This window comes from Rhipicephalus microplus, chromosome 9 (assembly GCF_043290135.1).
Source record: "Rhipicephalus microplus isolate Deutch F79 chromosome 9, USDA_Rmic, whole genome shotgun sequence".
NCBI classification, from domain to species: Eukaryota; Metazoa; Arthropoda; class Arachnida; order Ixodida; family Ixodidae; genus Rhipicephalus; species Rhipicephalus microplus.
In genome coordinates, this window is record NC_134708.1 from 9,897,557 (window position 1) to 9,910,385 (window position 12,829).

At 48.3% G+C, this 12,829-nt stretch overlaps 1 protein-coding gene and 1 long non-coding RNA gene across 4 annotated transcripts in view; one reads left to right on the forward strand and one right to left on the reverse strand.

Annotated features, from left to right (window-relative positions):
- LOC142771527 (uncharacterized) overlaps nucleotides 1-12,829 on the forward strand; it is a 177,549-nt gene that overhangs the window by 49,816 nt on the left and 114,904 nt on the right. The gene's annotated exons all lie outside the window — the stretch shown is intronic.
- Nucleotides 1-12,829, reverse strand: part of LOC119163464 (uncharacterized) — a 55,169-nt gene that overhangs the window by 4,640 nt on the left and 37,700 nt on the right. For all 3 annotated transcript variants that reach the window (XM_037415468.2, XM_075873109.1, XM_075873108.1), the window contains exons 3-5: nucleotides 10,706-10,927; nucleotides 8,921-9,100; nucleotides 391-706 (exon numbers count right to left, since the gene is read on the reverse strand). In XM_037415468.2, the coding sequence (XP_037271365.2) occupies nucleotides 391-706; nucleotides 8,921-9,100; nucleotides 10,706-10,927 (718 nt within the window). The remainder of the gene's footprint in view (nucleotides 1-390; nucleotides 707-8,920; nucleotides 9,101-10,705; nucleotides 10,928-12,829) is intronic.

Here is a 12,829-nt window from a genome sequence, read left to right on the forward strand (position 1 = left end):
GTTGCTGACATCCTAGCTAACTCAGTTTATCGAGTGACCGTCCAGGGAATTCGTTGGTCCCGAGTTTGATCCCCGGACTCTCCCGAATTTTTTTTTCAACGGAAATAATTGACTCGGACTATCGTAGGTCGGGGGCTTAGCCCCTCACTCTTGCTCATGAGCTATTCCGAAATTCAGACGTCACACGCTTGCGCGTTTTGCTCAGTCTTTGCCCGGTCATACAGGTTGCGAGTCTTGAAGGGCAACTCTGTACAGTCCAAGAAGCCCGCGACGTGGCCGAGACGTTAGGCCTATCTCTCTCTACGTGGGAGCGGCCCGCTAAGTTCTTAGTTCCGAGCGGGTGGTTGCTGGTTACCCCATTTCTGTTTAGCCAGTATGCGATCGTCGTACCTGGTCGACCGAGTAATAGTCCTGCTCCATCTTGGGCGCCTGCAGGACGGGCGTCTTTGAGCGGTACGGGTCCCTCGTGGGTAGCGGTTCGGCCGGGTACACGTACGGCCGTGGCCGCATCATGGGCGGCATGAGGTGCGGCGGCGGCAGGAACGGCGGTGGACCCATGGGAGGTAGAGGGGGGCCACCCACCGGGGGCAGCACTGGGGGAGGGGGTGGGGGCACGTTCAGGACGCTCATGGAGCCGTGCATCGACTTGCGGTCCATCGCTGTCAGCGGGTAGAAACCGGGTCGCACGTCGAACATGGAGCCGAACCTGGGACCAAGGTGGACAATACATTCAGACGACATTTGATGTACACGGAGAGAAACAACCTTAATAAAGATAGAGCTTCCCGGTTACTGTGGGTAGAGACCCACGTTTAGGGCGGCACAGGATATCGCGGCTCGGCGGGCCTCGTCGAGCGTCGCCAATTAGTTTTGCAAGCCTAGTTTAAATAGTCACATTATGTATATTTTTGTACAAACTAAATGCAGAATTTCTAGGAAATGTTTTGACGTAAGCTTCGTTTCATATAATGCTGCATACGAAAATGCATAGTCGATTTCTTGCATTTGCGAGAATTAGTTTTAACGTAATGTTATTTGGACGTTCGCGTAACTATTAAACAAAAACATGGCTGATTTCTCAAGTTTAGAAATCGGTAAAACGCGAAAGTAAAACGCGTCTTCGCTGAAGTTCACTGTGCACTGATATATAAAAATTCTGCCCTGATATGCCAGCACTTGACGTCATGGATTTCAAAGAGCGTTTGGCGTATTTTCGCGTCATCAGCTCAATGAAATTTTCTGAAACTTGGTACGTGGTGGGCGTACGGCCCCCTCAGAAGACAATATGAATGTTTTCAATAGCGCACCGCAATCCCTTGCGGTGGAGTCGCTGCCACTGCGCATGCGTCGTAACGTGAGCCGCCGTTCGTGCTTGATCCGCCCGCAGAAAATCAGAAATAGCGTGTGGCCCGCAAAGCGCTTGTGTCGAGGCTATCGTATTCTGTATCGTATTCTGTATTCTAAAGCTCGTATCGCGCCCGCAACGCCTGCTAACGCTATTCCAAATCTCCATAATTTCCGTTATTTTTGCAGGATGTGTACTGCGCACCACATGCTGGACGCCGTGAAAATGCACGATCTCTCGCGTTTGGTGCGGTAACTTAAAGATGGTGTCGGCTAGGGTGCCTCGATGCGCGCGCCGCCGCTCAGGGCGGAGACACTCTTAGAAAGGGTCGCCGCTGTGATGTGTGGTGCGCGTTCAAAGTGCGCGCCTTCGAAAAGTGCGCGTCACGGAAAAAAAAAACAAAAGGAGAAATACCAGAGTGCACGTGCGGTGATGCTTAAACAAGAATGACGACGTTAAAGAGCGTCAAGCACGAGGATGCGTGGCAGGACGTGAAGTAAACAAAAGGTAAAACATCCAATGGGCAGCGAACACGGAGATTTCAAGGCCCAATGGCTTGACACCACGGAACAGTAGTATCTCCAATGAGAACGAGACAAGTGGGCCAGAGCTGAAGCAGGAGCCTGGGGAGACCAGAGCAAGGGGAATTCGAGGCAGGCAGTGCAAGCGGAAGGTCGTCACCGGACCGGGCGCTGAAGATGGGCCGTTGGGTTCCGGACCCGAGCCTACAGGACTTCCACCGGCCGGGGCCTCCTGCTGTCGGGTTCCCGCTCCAAAGGACCGTGGCCATCCGGTCCTGAACTCCTTTCCAGAGCCTGCGGACTTCGGTTCCGGCAGGCGAGCTACAGCCGTCGGGCTCCGGGCCCGAGCTGTGCGCCCAGCTGCTTGACTAGGTCGACCCTAGTTCCCGGACGCGTCGCCACCAGCCTGCGTTCTCCCGTCTCCGACGTGTCCACGCTCCTCAAGCCGAAACCATCACGATTTGGTAGGGCTTTTCGACGTGTCGCCAGCAGCCAGCGTTCCCTCGTCCTCGTCCAGCCCACGCACTGACGCAGGAGTCACGGCGTTCCGGTTTCTCATCACCGCCGAAAACCAACTTGTGGGTGAGACTGCACCGATACTCTTGCGCTACTCCCATCACTCAGCCCCTTTCGAACGTTAGGTTTAGTTACTGACTTTGAACGTTTTTGTTGGGTGTGTACAGATGTGTTTCGTCATGTCCAGTCAACTGTTTATTAAGTGTTTTGTTTTGTGAGGAATCTTTGCCTTTTTTTCTTTTCAATTAAACTTTTTGTGTGTTTCTTGGAAACCGAACGGCTTTGTCCTTATTAACAAAACTCTCTGAGGCTCAGCCCGGGAGAAAAACAAATCAGCAACAAGAACCCCGCATCACAAATTGGCGTCCGCGACAGGACAAAGTCGTTTGTTTTTCCAGTAGATTTTTTGACGCGGTTAACACGATGACGAACACGTGGGAGTTAATTGAGTTGGCGGATAAAATGGGACTGACGGGAGCGGAGTTTAGAGTATGGTACGAGGAGCGGATGGAGAGGGAGCGTGAGCAACGGGCTGCAGAACGAAAGGCGGCGAAGGAAAAGCTTGAATTGGTGCTTAGAGCTAAGAAGGAGGAGCTAGAGCGCGTAACGCGTGAAAATAAAGCGTTGCTAGAGCGTCAGACACGCATACTGAAGCAACAGCTCCAATTAGAGAGGGTGGACTTCGAGCGGCGACTCGAGCTTGCGATGGCGAAAAGGGGGCAGCTGGCGATGCAGAAGGTCGAGCAAGCGGTGAATGTTTGCTCCGATAGCAGCGTTTGCTGGAGGGAAGTCGATTCCTGCAAGGTTGGCCTCGAACCTCGCGACAGCCTTACTTCGGAGCGAGAAGCTCAGATAGAGGAAGGCAGAGAGGTGGACAGCCAAGAAGGCAGGAGTCATGAGGAGTTTGTTGAAGCGACGGAAAGCTTCTCTGGCTGGGAACATATTACTTCCGTTAGCTGCTTGGGGACCTCTGAGAGGCCAAGCACCTATGAAGAAGAGCGCCTGGATATGGGCGACCTAGAAGCTGTGGAAAATGTGGTGGAGCAAAGCTTCGATAGCAGGGAACAAAGAAGTTCCATTCAGAATGAGGTGTGTATCAGAACGTCTCAAAGGCCGAGCACATTTCGCGAAGGGGTAGGGCTACCTCTCAATAGCTCCATGGAAGGAGCGCTAGAACGTCATTGGGAAGATGGCAGCGAATGCCATGAAGGCTCTGATATAGTGGCCACTGATTGTTTTGTACCGACAGAGGTAGCAGCAGGCACCACGTCAATGGTCCTAGACCATACGTATATCCCACTCAGAGAGAGAGGGGATTCTAGTTCACAGGATAGCGTAACTGCTATTTGTCCGAGAAAACACGATGGGAGTGCTGAAGCACTCTTCAAAATAAACAGTATCGAATCGGAGGTGGGCTCGATAGTAGGTATGGAGAATGCCAGACAGGGTCTTGAACCTGAGAACGTGATTGGTTTTGAACCTATAATTAAGTCCACTCAAGATGAGCTGTATAATGACCGAGCACAACGGCATCCCTTCTCAAGAATCCAGGAACCTCACACGCTTGTCGGAGCGTTTGGGCTTGCTGAGGGCACCCCGAGCTTGTGTTCATTAGATGGTGAATTAAAAGAAAGCATTTGTGTGAGAGATTGTGGCATTTGGACATTCGTGTCTCAGTGCGTTTCGTGTCGACGCCGACGGCTCGAGACCGCGCCCTGTTCCTCTGTGACCGGTAAGCGTTCATGTGGCCGGCGGGGGCGCAGACACGCGTTTCAGCGAAAGTGCATAAAAGCATGTTTGCCACAGTTACTTTCGAAACGTGCAAGAAGGGCAGTGCGTCTGGTTTGGGACGCGATAACCTGAGTGTAGGGTTAGAAAACCGGTAGCTCTTTCTGGACTTCGACTTTTAGATGCGGACACAAGTAGCTTTGTCCATAGTCGATTTTGTAGTAAAAAGGTTTATTCCGGGTTTCAGAACTTTTAAATGCAATCGGGTGAATCTAAAGTTTAAGTGTGGACATTTGGACGATGTAGCGAACTGTAGCCCGGTGATGTGTTGAACTGCGTGGTGCAAATATGTGGTTTAATTGTGACGTAGTGCAGAACGCGCACTCATCGGCAGTTTTTTTTTCTAAAAAAAAAAAAAAAAACTTGAATAAAAGGGGGGCGTATGTGATGTGTGGTGCGCGTTCAAAGTGCGCGCCTTCGAAAAGTGCGCGTCACGGAAAAAAAAAAACAAAAGGAGAAATACCAGAGTGCACGTGCGGTGATGCTTAAACAAGAATGACGACGTTAAAGAGCGTCAAGCACGAGGATGCGTGGCAGGACGTGAAGTAAACAAAAGGTAAAACATCCAATGGGCAGCGAACACGGAGATTTCAAGGCCCAATGGCTTGACACCACGGAACAGTAGTATCTCCAATGAGAACGAGACAAGTGGGCCAGAGCTGAAGCAGGAGCCTGGGGAGACCAGAGCAAGGGGAATTCGAGGCAGGCAGTGCAAGCGGAAGGTCGTCACCGGACCGGGCGCTGAAGATGGGCCGTTGGGTTCCGGACCCGAGCCTACAGGACTTCCACCGGCCGGGGCCTCCTGCTGTCGGGTTCCCGCTCCAAAGGACCGTGGCCATCCGGTCCTGAACTCCTTTCCAGAGCCTGCGGACTTCGGTTCCGGCAGGCGAGCTACAGCCGTCGGGCTCCGGGCCCGAGCTGTGCGCCCAGCTGCTTGACTAGGTCGACCCTAGTTCCCGGACGCGTCGCCACCAGCCTGCGTTCTCCCGTCTCCGACGTGTCCACGCTCCTCAAGCCGAAACCATCACGATTTGGTAGGGCTTTTCGACGTGTCGCCAGCAGCCAGCGTTCCCTCGTCCTCGTCCAGCCCACGCACTGACGCAGGAGTCACGGCGTTCCGGTTTCTCATCACCGCCGAAAACCAACTTGTGGGTGAGACTGCACCGATACTCTTGCGCTACTCCCATCACTCAGCCCCTTTCGAACGTTAGGTTTAGTTACTGACTTTGAACGTTTTTGTTGGGTGTGTACAGATGTGTTTCGTCATGTCCAGTCAACTGTTTATTAAGTGTTTTGTTTTGTGAGGAATCTTTGCCTTTTTTTCTTTTCAATTAAACTTTTTGTGTGTTTCTTGGAAACCGAACGGCTTTGTCCTTATTAACAAAACTCTCTGAGGCTCAGCCCGGGAGAAAAACAAATCAGCAACAAGAACCTTGCATCACAGCCGCCGCCAATAACGGATCTCGGGAGGCACCGACGCCATTCTCCTGCTATCCGCTCGCGCCGACTCTCCCCGCTAGACAAGGAAAGCGGCATTCTTCACGCTGTCCCTGTGCAGGATGCCTGGATGCTGCTTTCCGCAGTGCTACAACATTGCTAAAAATGGTTACAGAATATTTTTATTTCCTAGAGACCGAAAAATACGGCTCCAATGGACAATCAAGATTAAGCAGGACAAGTAACAGCCAATGAACTATTCGTTTGTATATTACGGGAGCACTCGACTTCGTTACCATGCAAAATTAATTCATTCCAGCGTGTCTGCACGACTGCTTCTGAAACACAGACATGCAGTTTAATCTGTTCATAATACAGGTGCATCGGCATGCGTTCGAGAAACGCTCGTCTTTCTGATATTACATCAAGACAAGCGCTTCTTTGAAAAGGGACCAACGTCGAAACTCCGGCGGACCTACAGCTCTAGTTTCGGCAGTGGCATGATATGGAGCACATCACCTCAATTTCGACGAAAACCTTCAGTACCAGCGCTAGCACATGAATAGCAGTGCGAAGGCTACAATGGAGAGCGCAAAAAACCATGAGATACGTCATGCTCGTGTTTCGACGCGTTGTAAGGTCCTTTGTACGTTTTGTCGAGCACGAAAATTAGTAGTAAAACAGTTATTCTAGTTCGTGATATCTGTAGAGGGAGCAGCTCAGGAAGATGAAAGAACTGAATGAAATTGCATCTCTATATTATGCATGTGTGCGGAAGTTGGTGGGTATTCGGGCCGGTCTCAGTTTGTTCGATTTCACTTATTTGATGTTCTTTATTTCTATTGCTCGCTGACAGAATACCTTGCAAAGGCAGATTGGCCATGTCTGAGGACATGCTCTAACCACAAGGAAGCAATAGGCAGGATGCTGGTTTCCACCTACACAAGACTTAGGTCACGCATCCAGTTACGTCAGAACCAAGCTACATGTGACGAGGGTCATGGAAGAAAAATGTGTGCTGGTGTTAATCGAGTTTAACAGCACGACCTTTTTGTGTACTGTGTGAACATACACATGAAATAAATTGACCTATTTAGGTGTGCTCATTTGCTTTTTGTATAATGTATTGTGTATAATATGTGTAATGCATATAAAGTATTGTGTATAATATATTTTACAATGAAAGTATTAAATGGCTATGCTTTTTGCTCGCAAATTTTCGTTTTGATTACCTATCGCATGATTAGCACGCTTTGCTGGCATGCGATCATGTAGCCGCCAATGCTCGTAAGAATGCCGGGACTTTGTACTTAAATACACAGCAGTTATTCACTTCCTTCGCATACTTCCGTTATTTTCCCGTATGTCCGTATGCACAACGACACTACATTCAGGGCTGTGGTTTGGCAACAACGACGAGCAGTTCCCACCGTTTTCAACTGTTACAGCAGAGAGAACAATAATCTCTATGCATCCGCTAATCATCGCGATAGTAAATGCGTCAATGAATATTTACTCTTTCTTATAATCTACTCTCGCGAAGCAATGAATTATCAAAGATAAAGCTCAGCCAGCGCAAGCACTGAGTGCGAGCAGGATTCACCGCTATCGAGGCGCGCCCCGCAGCCAACGCCCGCATCGCGACTGGCGGATGCAAGAAAATGGCGGATGCGCTAGGAGACGACGCAGTTGTCTGCACCCTGAGAGGGTGCACGCGTTAAGACACCCTAGTGTCGCCCCCCCCTCCTTTTCCCGCGTTTACTTGCTTACCAAGCGCCTTCTCGCCGAATGGTCGGTAATTTGGGAACATTGAAAGTGTGTTTTACTAGTATGAGAGAATGTCGTTCTTATCTTTACTGTCCTTCTATGTATATGCGAAGTCCATTTACAAGAAAAGAATCATTTCTATCAATATTTATTATGCAAATCGCACGTGCTTGGCGGCCTTAATTGCTTAACAACACAGCTGCCATTCACAAAATAGTTTCAAGCCTGAAACCGCAAATTCCTAATGTATTTCAAAACATCTGTCTTGGTTCATAGGGACTTCTGACGCGGTGGTGTGGCAGTATGGTGCTCGGCAGCCGCTGGTCGCGGGTTCGATTCAGGCTGCGGAAGACTCATTTTGATGTAGGCGATATGGTAGAGGCGCGTGTAATGTGCGATGTCAAAGCTGGTTAGAAAACACCAGATGTATATGCATGGTCGAAATTTCTGGAGCCGTCCACCACACTCTGTGTCAAATCCTGGCTAGAATACACGCCTGCAGGCAGGAAATCGAGTCAAATTATGAACGCGGCCCCGTAGCCGTGTCCCAGAGAAACCGGCCCGATTCGAAGTGGCCTTCAGAATAGCCGGGACAAGGATTAACCGAGATTTTAAGTGAAAGTTTTTCTGGCAAGATATGGGCTGTGGTTAGGCGTGACATTTCCGTAGGCGGCCTGGCCCTGACGCGGCGGCGAAAAAAAAATGCACATTTTACGCAATCGAGAGCGGTTTCTCGCCAATAATGTGGTGGATATTATGACTATAGATAATTAGAAAACCATTTGTATCACAATAATCTACATCTGCGTGAATAACATGCAAAGCACACTCAGCACTGGAATCGAACAGAGTTGTTCTTATTATTATTAATATTAATTTTTTTATTTATTGCTTTATGCGGACATGTTAGAGCTCCCCTGATTGCCTTATGGCCCCTGAACTTGGTCGTGTCAGTGTGTCAGTTCGCTCGCCTTCATTATTTAGGAATGTCTCTTTGCCTCCTGTCCTACCATCATTCTTTTCCTCTTTGTCTCCATTTCTCTATCATCATTACTATAGTCGGGTACTATACTCAGAAGTCCGTGGCATTTCATTCTCAAAGGAAGAGGCTCACAAGCTAGCACCAATGGGCGTGCACTCCCGACTGCCGTCATGAGCCGGAAGGCTGGTGACCCCTTTTTCGAGAACTATGGCCGTGTGCATGTGTGGTACTATTGCTTCATATTGCTTCAGTCGCGGCGGAGATCGGCTGCAGTACTTCGGTCGTCTGAGTGGGGCTTCTCCGTTTGCATCTGACAACAGACCTTTTCACAGGAGAGCGAAGAAAACAAACAAAAACACCGCCATGCTGAGCTGCGCGTCGGAGTACTAAGGTTGACGTCACAATCTTGGCGATAGATATTTTTTTCTTTTTTACACGCAGCTTTTACCTTTTACACGCAGCTCAGCAAGACCCTCTAGATAGACTAGAAGGCGAGCCTGGTTAGGATTATGGTGGCACCCTGGGAGCAGGCTGCGAAAAGGTTGTTAGCGATGGTGCACTCGCCTCCTCATGGTCGCTTGAGCCGACATGGGTGGCGGTGGGTGCATGCCCTGCTGTGGCGTGGCTGGGGGTGGTGGGTGTCCGTGTGCCGGAGGATAGAAGGCGGCCGGGCCGTGGCCGTGAACGGGACAGGGCTCGCCATCCCAAGTGGCCAAAGCCAGCGCCGGAACGCTACGCGTCGACCTGCGGATAAACATACAAGCACACAAGATCAGACGCTGTTGCTGTGCTTGTGGTGCACACCAGTTTTATTATTCGGAATGCATACTGAGATGCACAAGAACGCAGAGGAAATCGGCAGAGCCTTCTGACAACTGCCACCTAGAGGGGCAAAACGCCTGGCTTCATGTTTGAGAGCAGGGAAGACACCGTAGTTCCAGACATGACGACACAAAGTGTTCAAAGAAGTATGTGACAGTGAACATCAATGCTTCTGCCTTTTTTACCACATATAACAATAAATTGTGTTATTCCCTTTAAGGAGAGATAAATAGATATAACGAAGAAAAGTGTGCTTAATCACAATGAGGAGATATCGGCCTGAAGAGTGGCCTTTTAACCTGCTACTCATCACAGGGTAAGGGAAAGGAAGAAAAAGAGGAAGACATGATGAGATGTACCTAAGGTATGGCACAATACGTGACTGTACATCCTACACGTGACAAGACGCGTGCGAAAAGCTCTCTATACGTTAACACATGTTCTAAAGACATAAAATACATGAGTGTGTGACATAAGTGGCAAAAAAAGTCAGATGTCTTTTTTTTTCGCTGATACTTTTTTCCCCTTGGAGTGTACGTAACCTAGTACTTGCGCGTAGCACGTTGCATCAGACGATACCCTCGGCTCATCGTGAAAAGGACTGAAGGTGGTGCGAGATAAAAGGAAATTATTTCTTAAGCAGTTCTGAAGTTTTGTTGTTACTTCTGACAGACAGCGAGACTGAAGCCCTGGAGGCCCGTCATTTCGCGCATCACCCACATCGTCACATGGTCTTAGGTATTTTCTATTCATGCTTTCCTTAGGTCACGTGATATGCGTGACTACTACCGCTACTACTGGTGTGCTACTATTACGACAACGACGACGTCACAGGAGGGGAGGGGGACTAAAATAACTTCTCCTTAAAAAAGAAATGCAGCTCCATTGCTGTTAAACCTGAAGTGCATAGTTAGGGGCATCCAGTCATTACAGTTTATACTGTTCCCACTGCTCCTTTTACCAAACTGTTGAAGATGCCAATGTTTCGCGTAAGCATTTAAAGTTTCGCCAGCACGAGAACAATCTGGTTTGGGAGATTCGCAAACTCTGTGTGCGGCGCGAGCGCTTCTTTATGATGCGCTTCATCGACTTCCTGCCTGCTGCGGCAGTTGATACGTGTCGTATGCAGAGAGTTCTGTTAGGTTATTACGTAAGGCTGTTTCCCACTTCAGATGTAGACGGCAGAGTGCCGCGGAAGAAAATGTTTCTCGCTCTGCAGTGGTGGCGCCCTCTCTTGCGTGGCGCAGGAGTCAACCGCATGTTTATGAAGGGCTTTCAGTGATTGTTAGTAAATTATCAATTATTGCGGTGACTTCTTCGTTGATATATTTCTTAATTGTGTTATCTTGGGCGTCAATCGTTTATTTGAATCCGGCTCTGAGGATTACTAGTCTTGTATTAGACCTGTATCGACCACTTGATTTTGAGCGTGACCATGCCACTAAAAATACACCAGAGTGTGTAAGCAGAGTGTCGGGGGAGAGTACAGCGGCGTCTTCGTATGTATACGTTAAAGGACAAACGCACCTGAGCGTCCCGCGAAAGTCGTGAGCTGCACCGGGCGCCCAGTGTTTGTTGGCGTGTCCTGGTCCGGGTCTTCGCACCAGCGATCGCGCCATCTCCTCGCGGTCGTCCGACGAACTGCTCGTCTCGTCCGACGGCGAGGACGGACGCCGCTGTTGTGCCTGGTGCTGGTGGACGTGCTGCGGCTGTTGATGGTGGTGGTGGCTGTGCTGCTGGTTATGCCGGCTGGACAGCAAGAGACACGTCAACACTGGTGAACAGGGGAAAATGGAGACTTGAAATGATAAGAAATCTGAATAAGGGCTGGGGAACGTCAGTGAAATATATTGCGGCAAGATGGCAAGTTGGTGGACAAAAGGAAGAAAAGTGCACCTCGACGCCAACTCTCAACTGAGATTTTATTGAATGATTGTGAAATATGTGTATACCAAGTGACATGCGTAGGGCTCAGATACATCGAGGCGGCATTGTCAAAACTCTAGATTCGTACGTGTAATCGAATTCCTTTTCATGAAGAGCGACTTGCGGCTCACTGACACAGACATTGTCCCTTATCGTTATACTGTAGGCCTTAGCGATTTCTCACGTCAGTCGATTTGTGTGTTGGAAAATCATGGCAGTCCAATTAAAATGTCGTCCAACTTGTTGTCGTCCGTTTTCTGAGAGAGGCACCATCATTTTTAAACATTCGAACCAGTAGAAAAGTGAAATCGCTTATGCTTAGAATATAACGATTAGGGACAAGGCATGTATTAATCGGAACTGGCAGTCGCTTTTCATGAAAAGAAATTCAGTTACCTGCGCCAATCTTGATTATCTAGAATTTTGACAATTCTGCCTTAATGTATCTCTGTGCTTTGCGCATATCACTTGGTGTATATACACTTCACGAGTCTTCAAGAAACTATCAGTTCAGAGTCAGCACAGTACCATACGTTTCATTTTTTTCTTCTTGCTTGTGTTTCGTTATAACCAGGTTAAACGTTAACATAACAGAAGGCAGCGTCTGAAAAAAAAAAACTAATTCATTAATTTGTTTGTTTACTTATTATAGTTGACCGAAGGCCTTCACAAGGTGCTTGTGAAATTAAATATACATAATAGCAGTGCTGCAGCGGTCGAGAGTGGATACAACGTACAACACACGCAAAAAGGCGAAGTGTGTAACGGAATGATATAATAGACATAATGCAAGCTAGAAATATCATCACGGTGTCATCGGTTTCGCTTTTAATCGAAACAGTTCTAATACAACCAGGAACGACAGTTGAACTAAAAAATATTCGAAAACTTGAAGCTACGTGTGTCCAGACGAAGTGAACAGTTCAGTCAACCTAGTTTCAAGCTATCTTACACTGTTTACTGTGAGTAGTCTCTCTATTCTTCGTCATAGCGCTGAATAAGGCTAATTATCTCGTCGAAACTTCAGCTTCAGTGCGATTTCCCGTTTAACAATATTTCATGGCGACCGTGAAAGGTTCGACTGAAGTTCGTTAGGTCAAGTAACAAGATCACCAAACTTCTCTAATGGCGTAAATCATCGGGGGGTGGTAGAGCCGGGGGATCATGACCCCTAACCCCTCCTCGCGAAGTGTTACGATTTACTGATCCCCCCATTTCCCCAACGACCCCTCATGAGACGCTGTGTTTATAAAATGCCCTGGGTCATTTCTGGCGTGCCGCAAATGCTTGTTTTTCAACCTGGACTTCGTAACGCTATGCGTATAAGTAATTTGGCGATGGTATTTGTGTTGGAACTAATCGACCATGATGTAGGAATGCAATTGCTCCGCTACGATTTTGTTATTGAAAAAAGAAAATAACTTGTGAACATAACACTGCATTACAGGAAGCTTTGCAGAGGTGAATCATGAAAAGCTGTTTCTAACAGACATGAACTATGTGGAGTAGTGTTAAACTTAAAGGAAAGCTGGACATTTACGCATTACAAAGTAAAACTGATTTTTCTGGATTTACGCCACTGAACAATCAAACAGACAGCATTGAAAATATTAGGGTTCAAGTTTCAATATCTGATTTTTTTTTGGCCCTGATAACGTCATTATACACGCAGAGTACTATTGTCCAGGAGTTATTGTTGAGGTTGATATATTGGTCTTCTAAAAG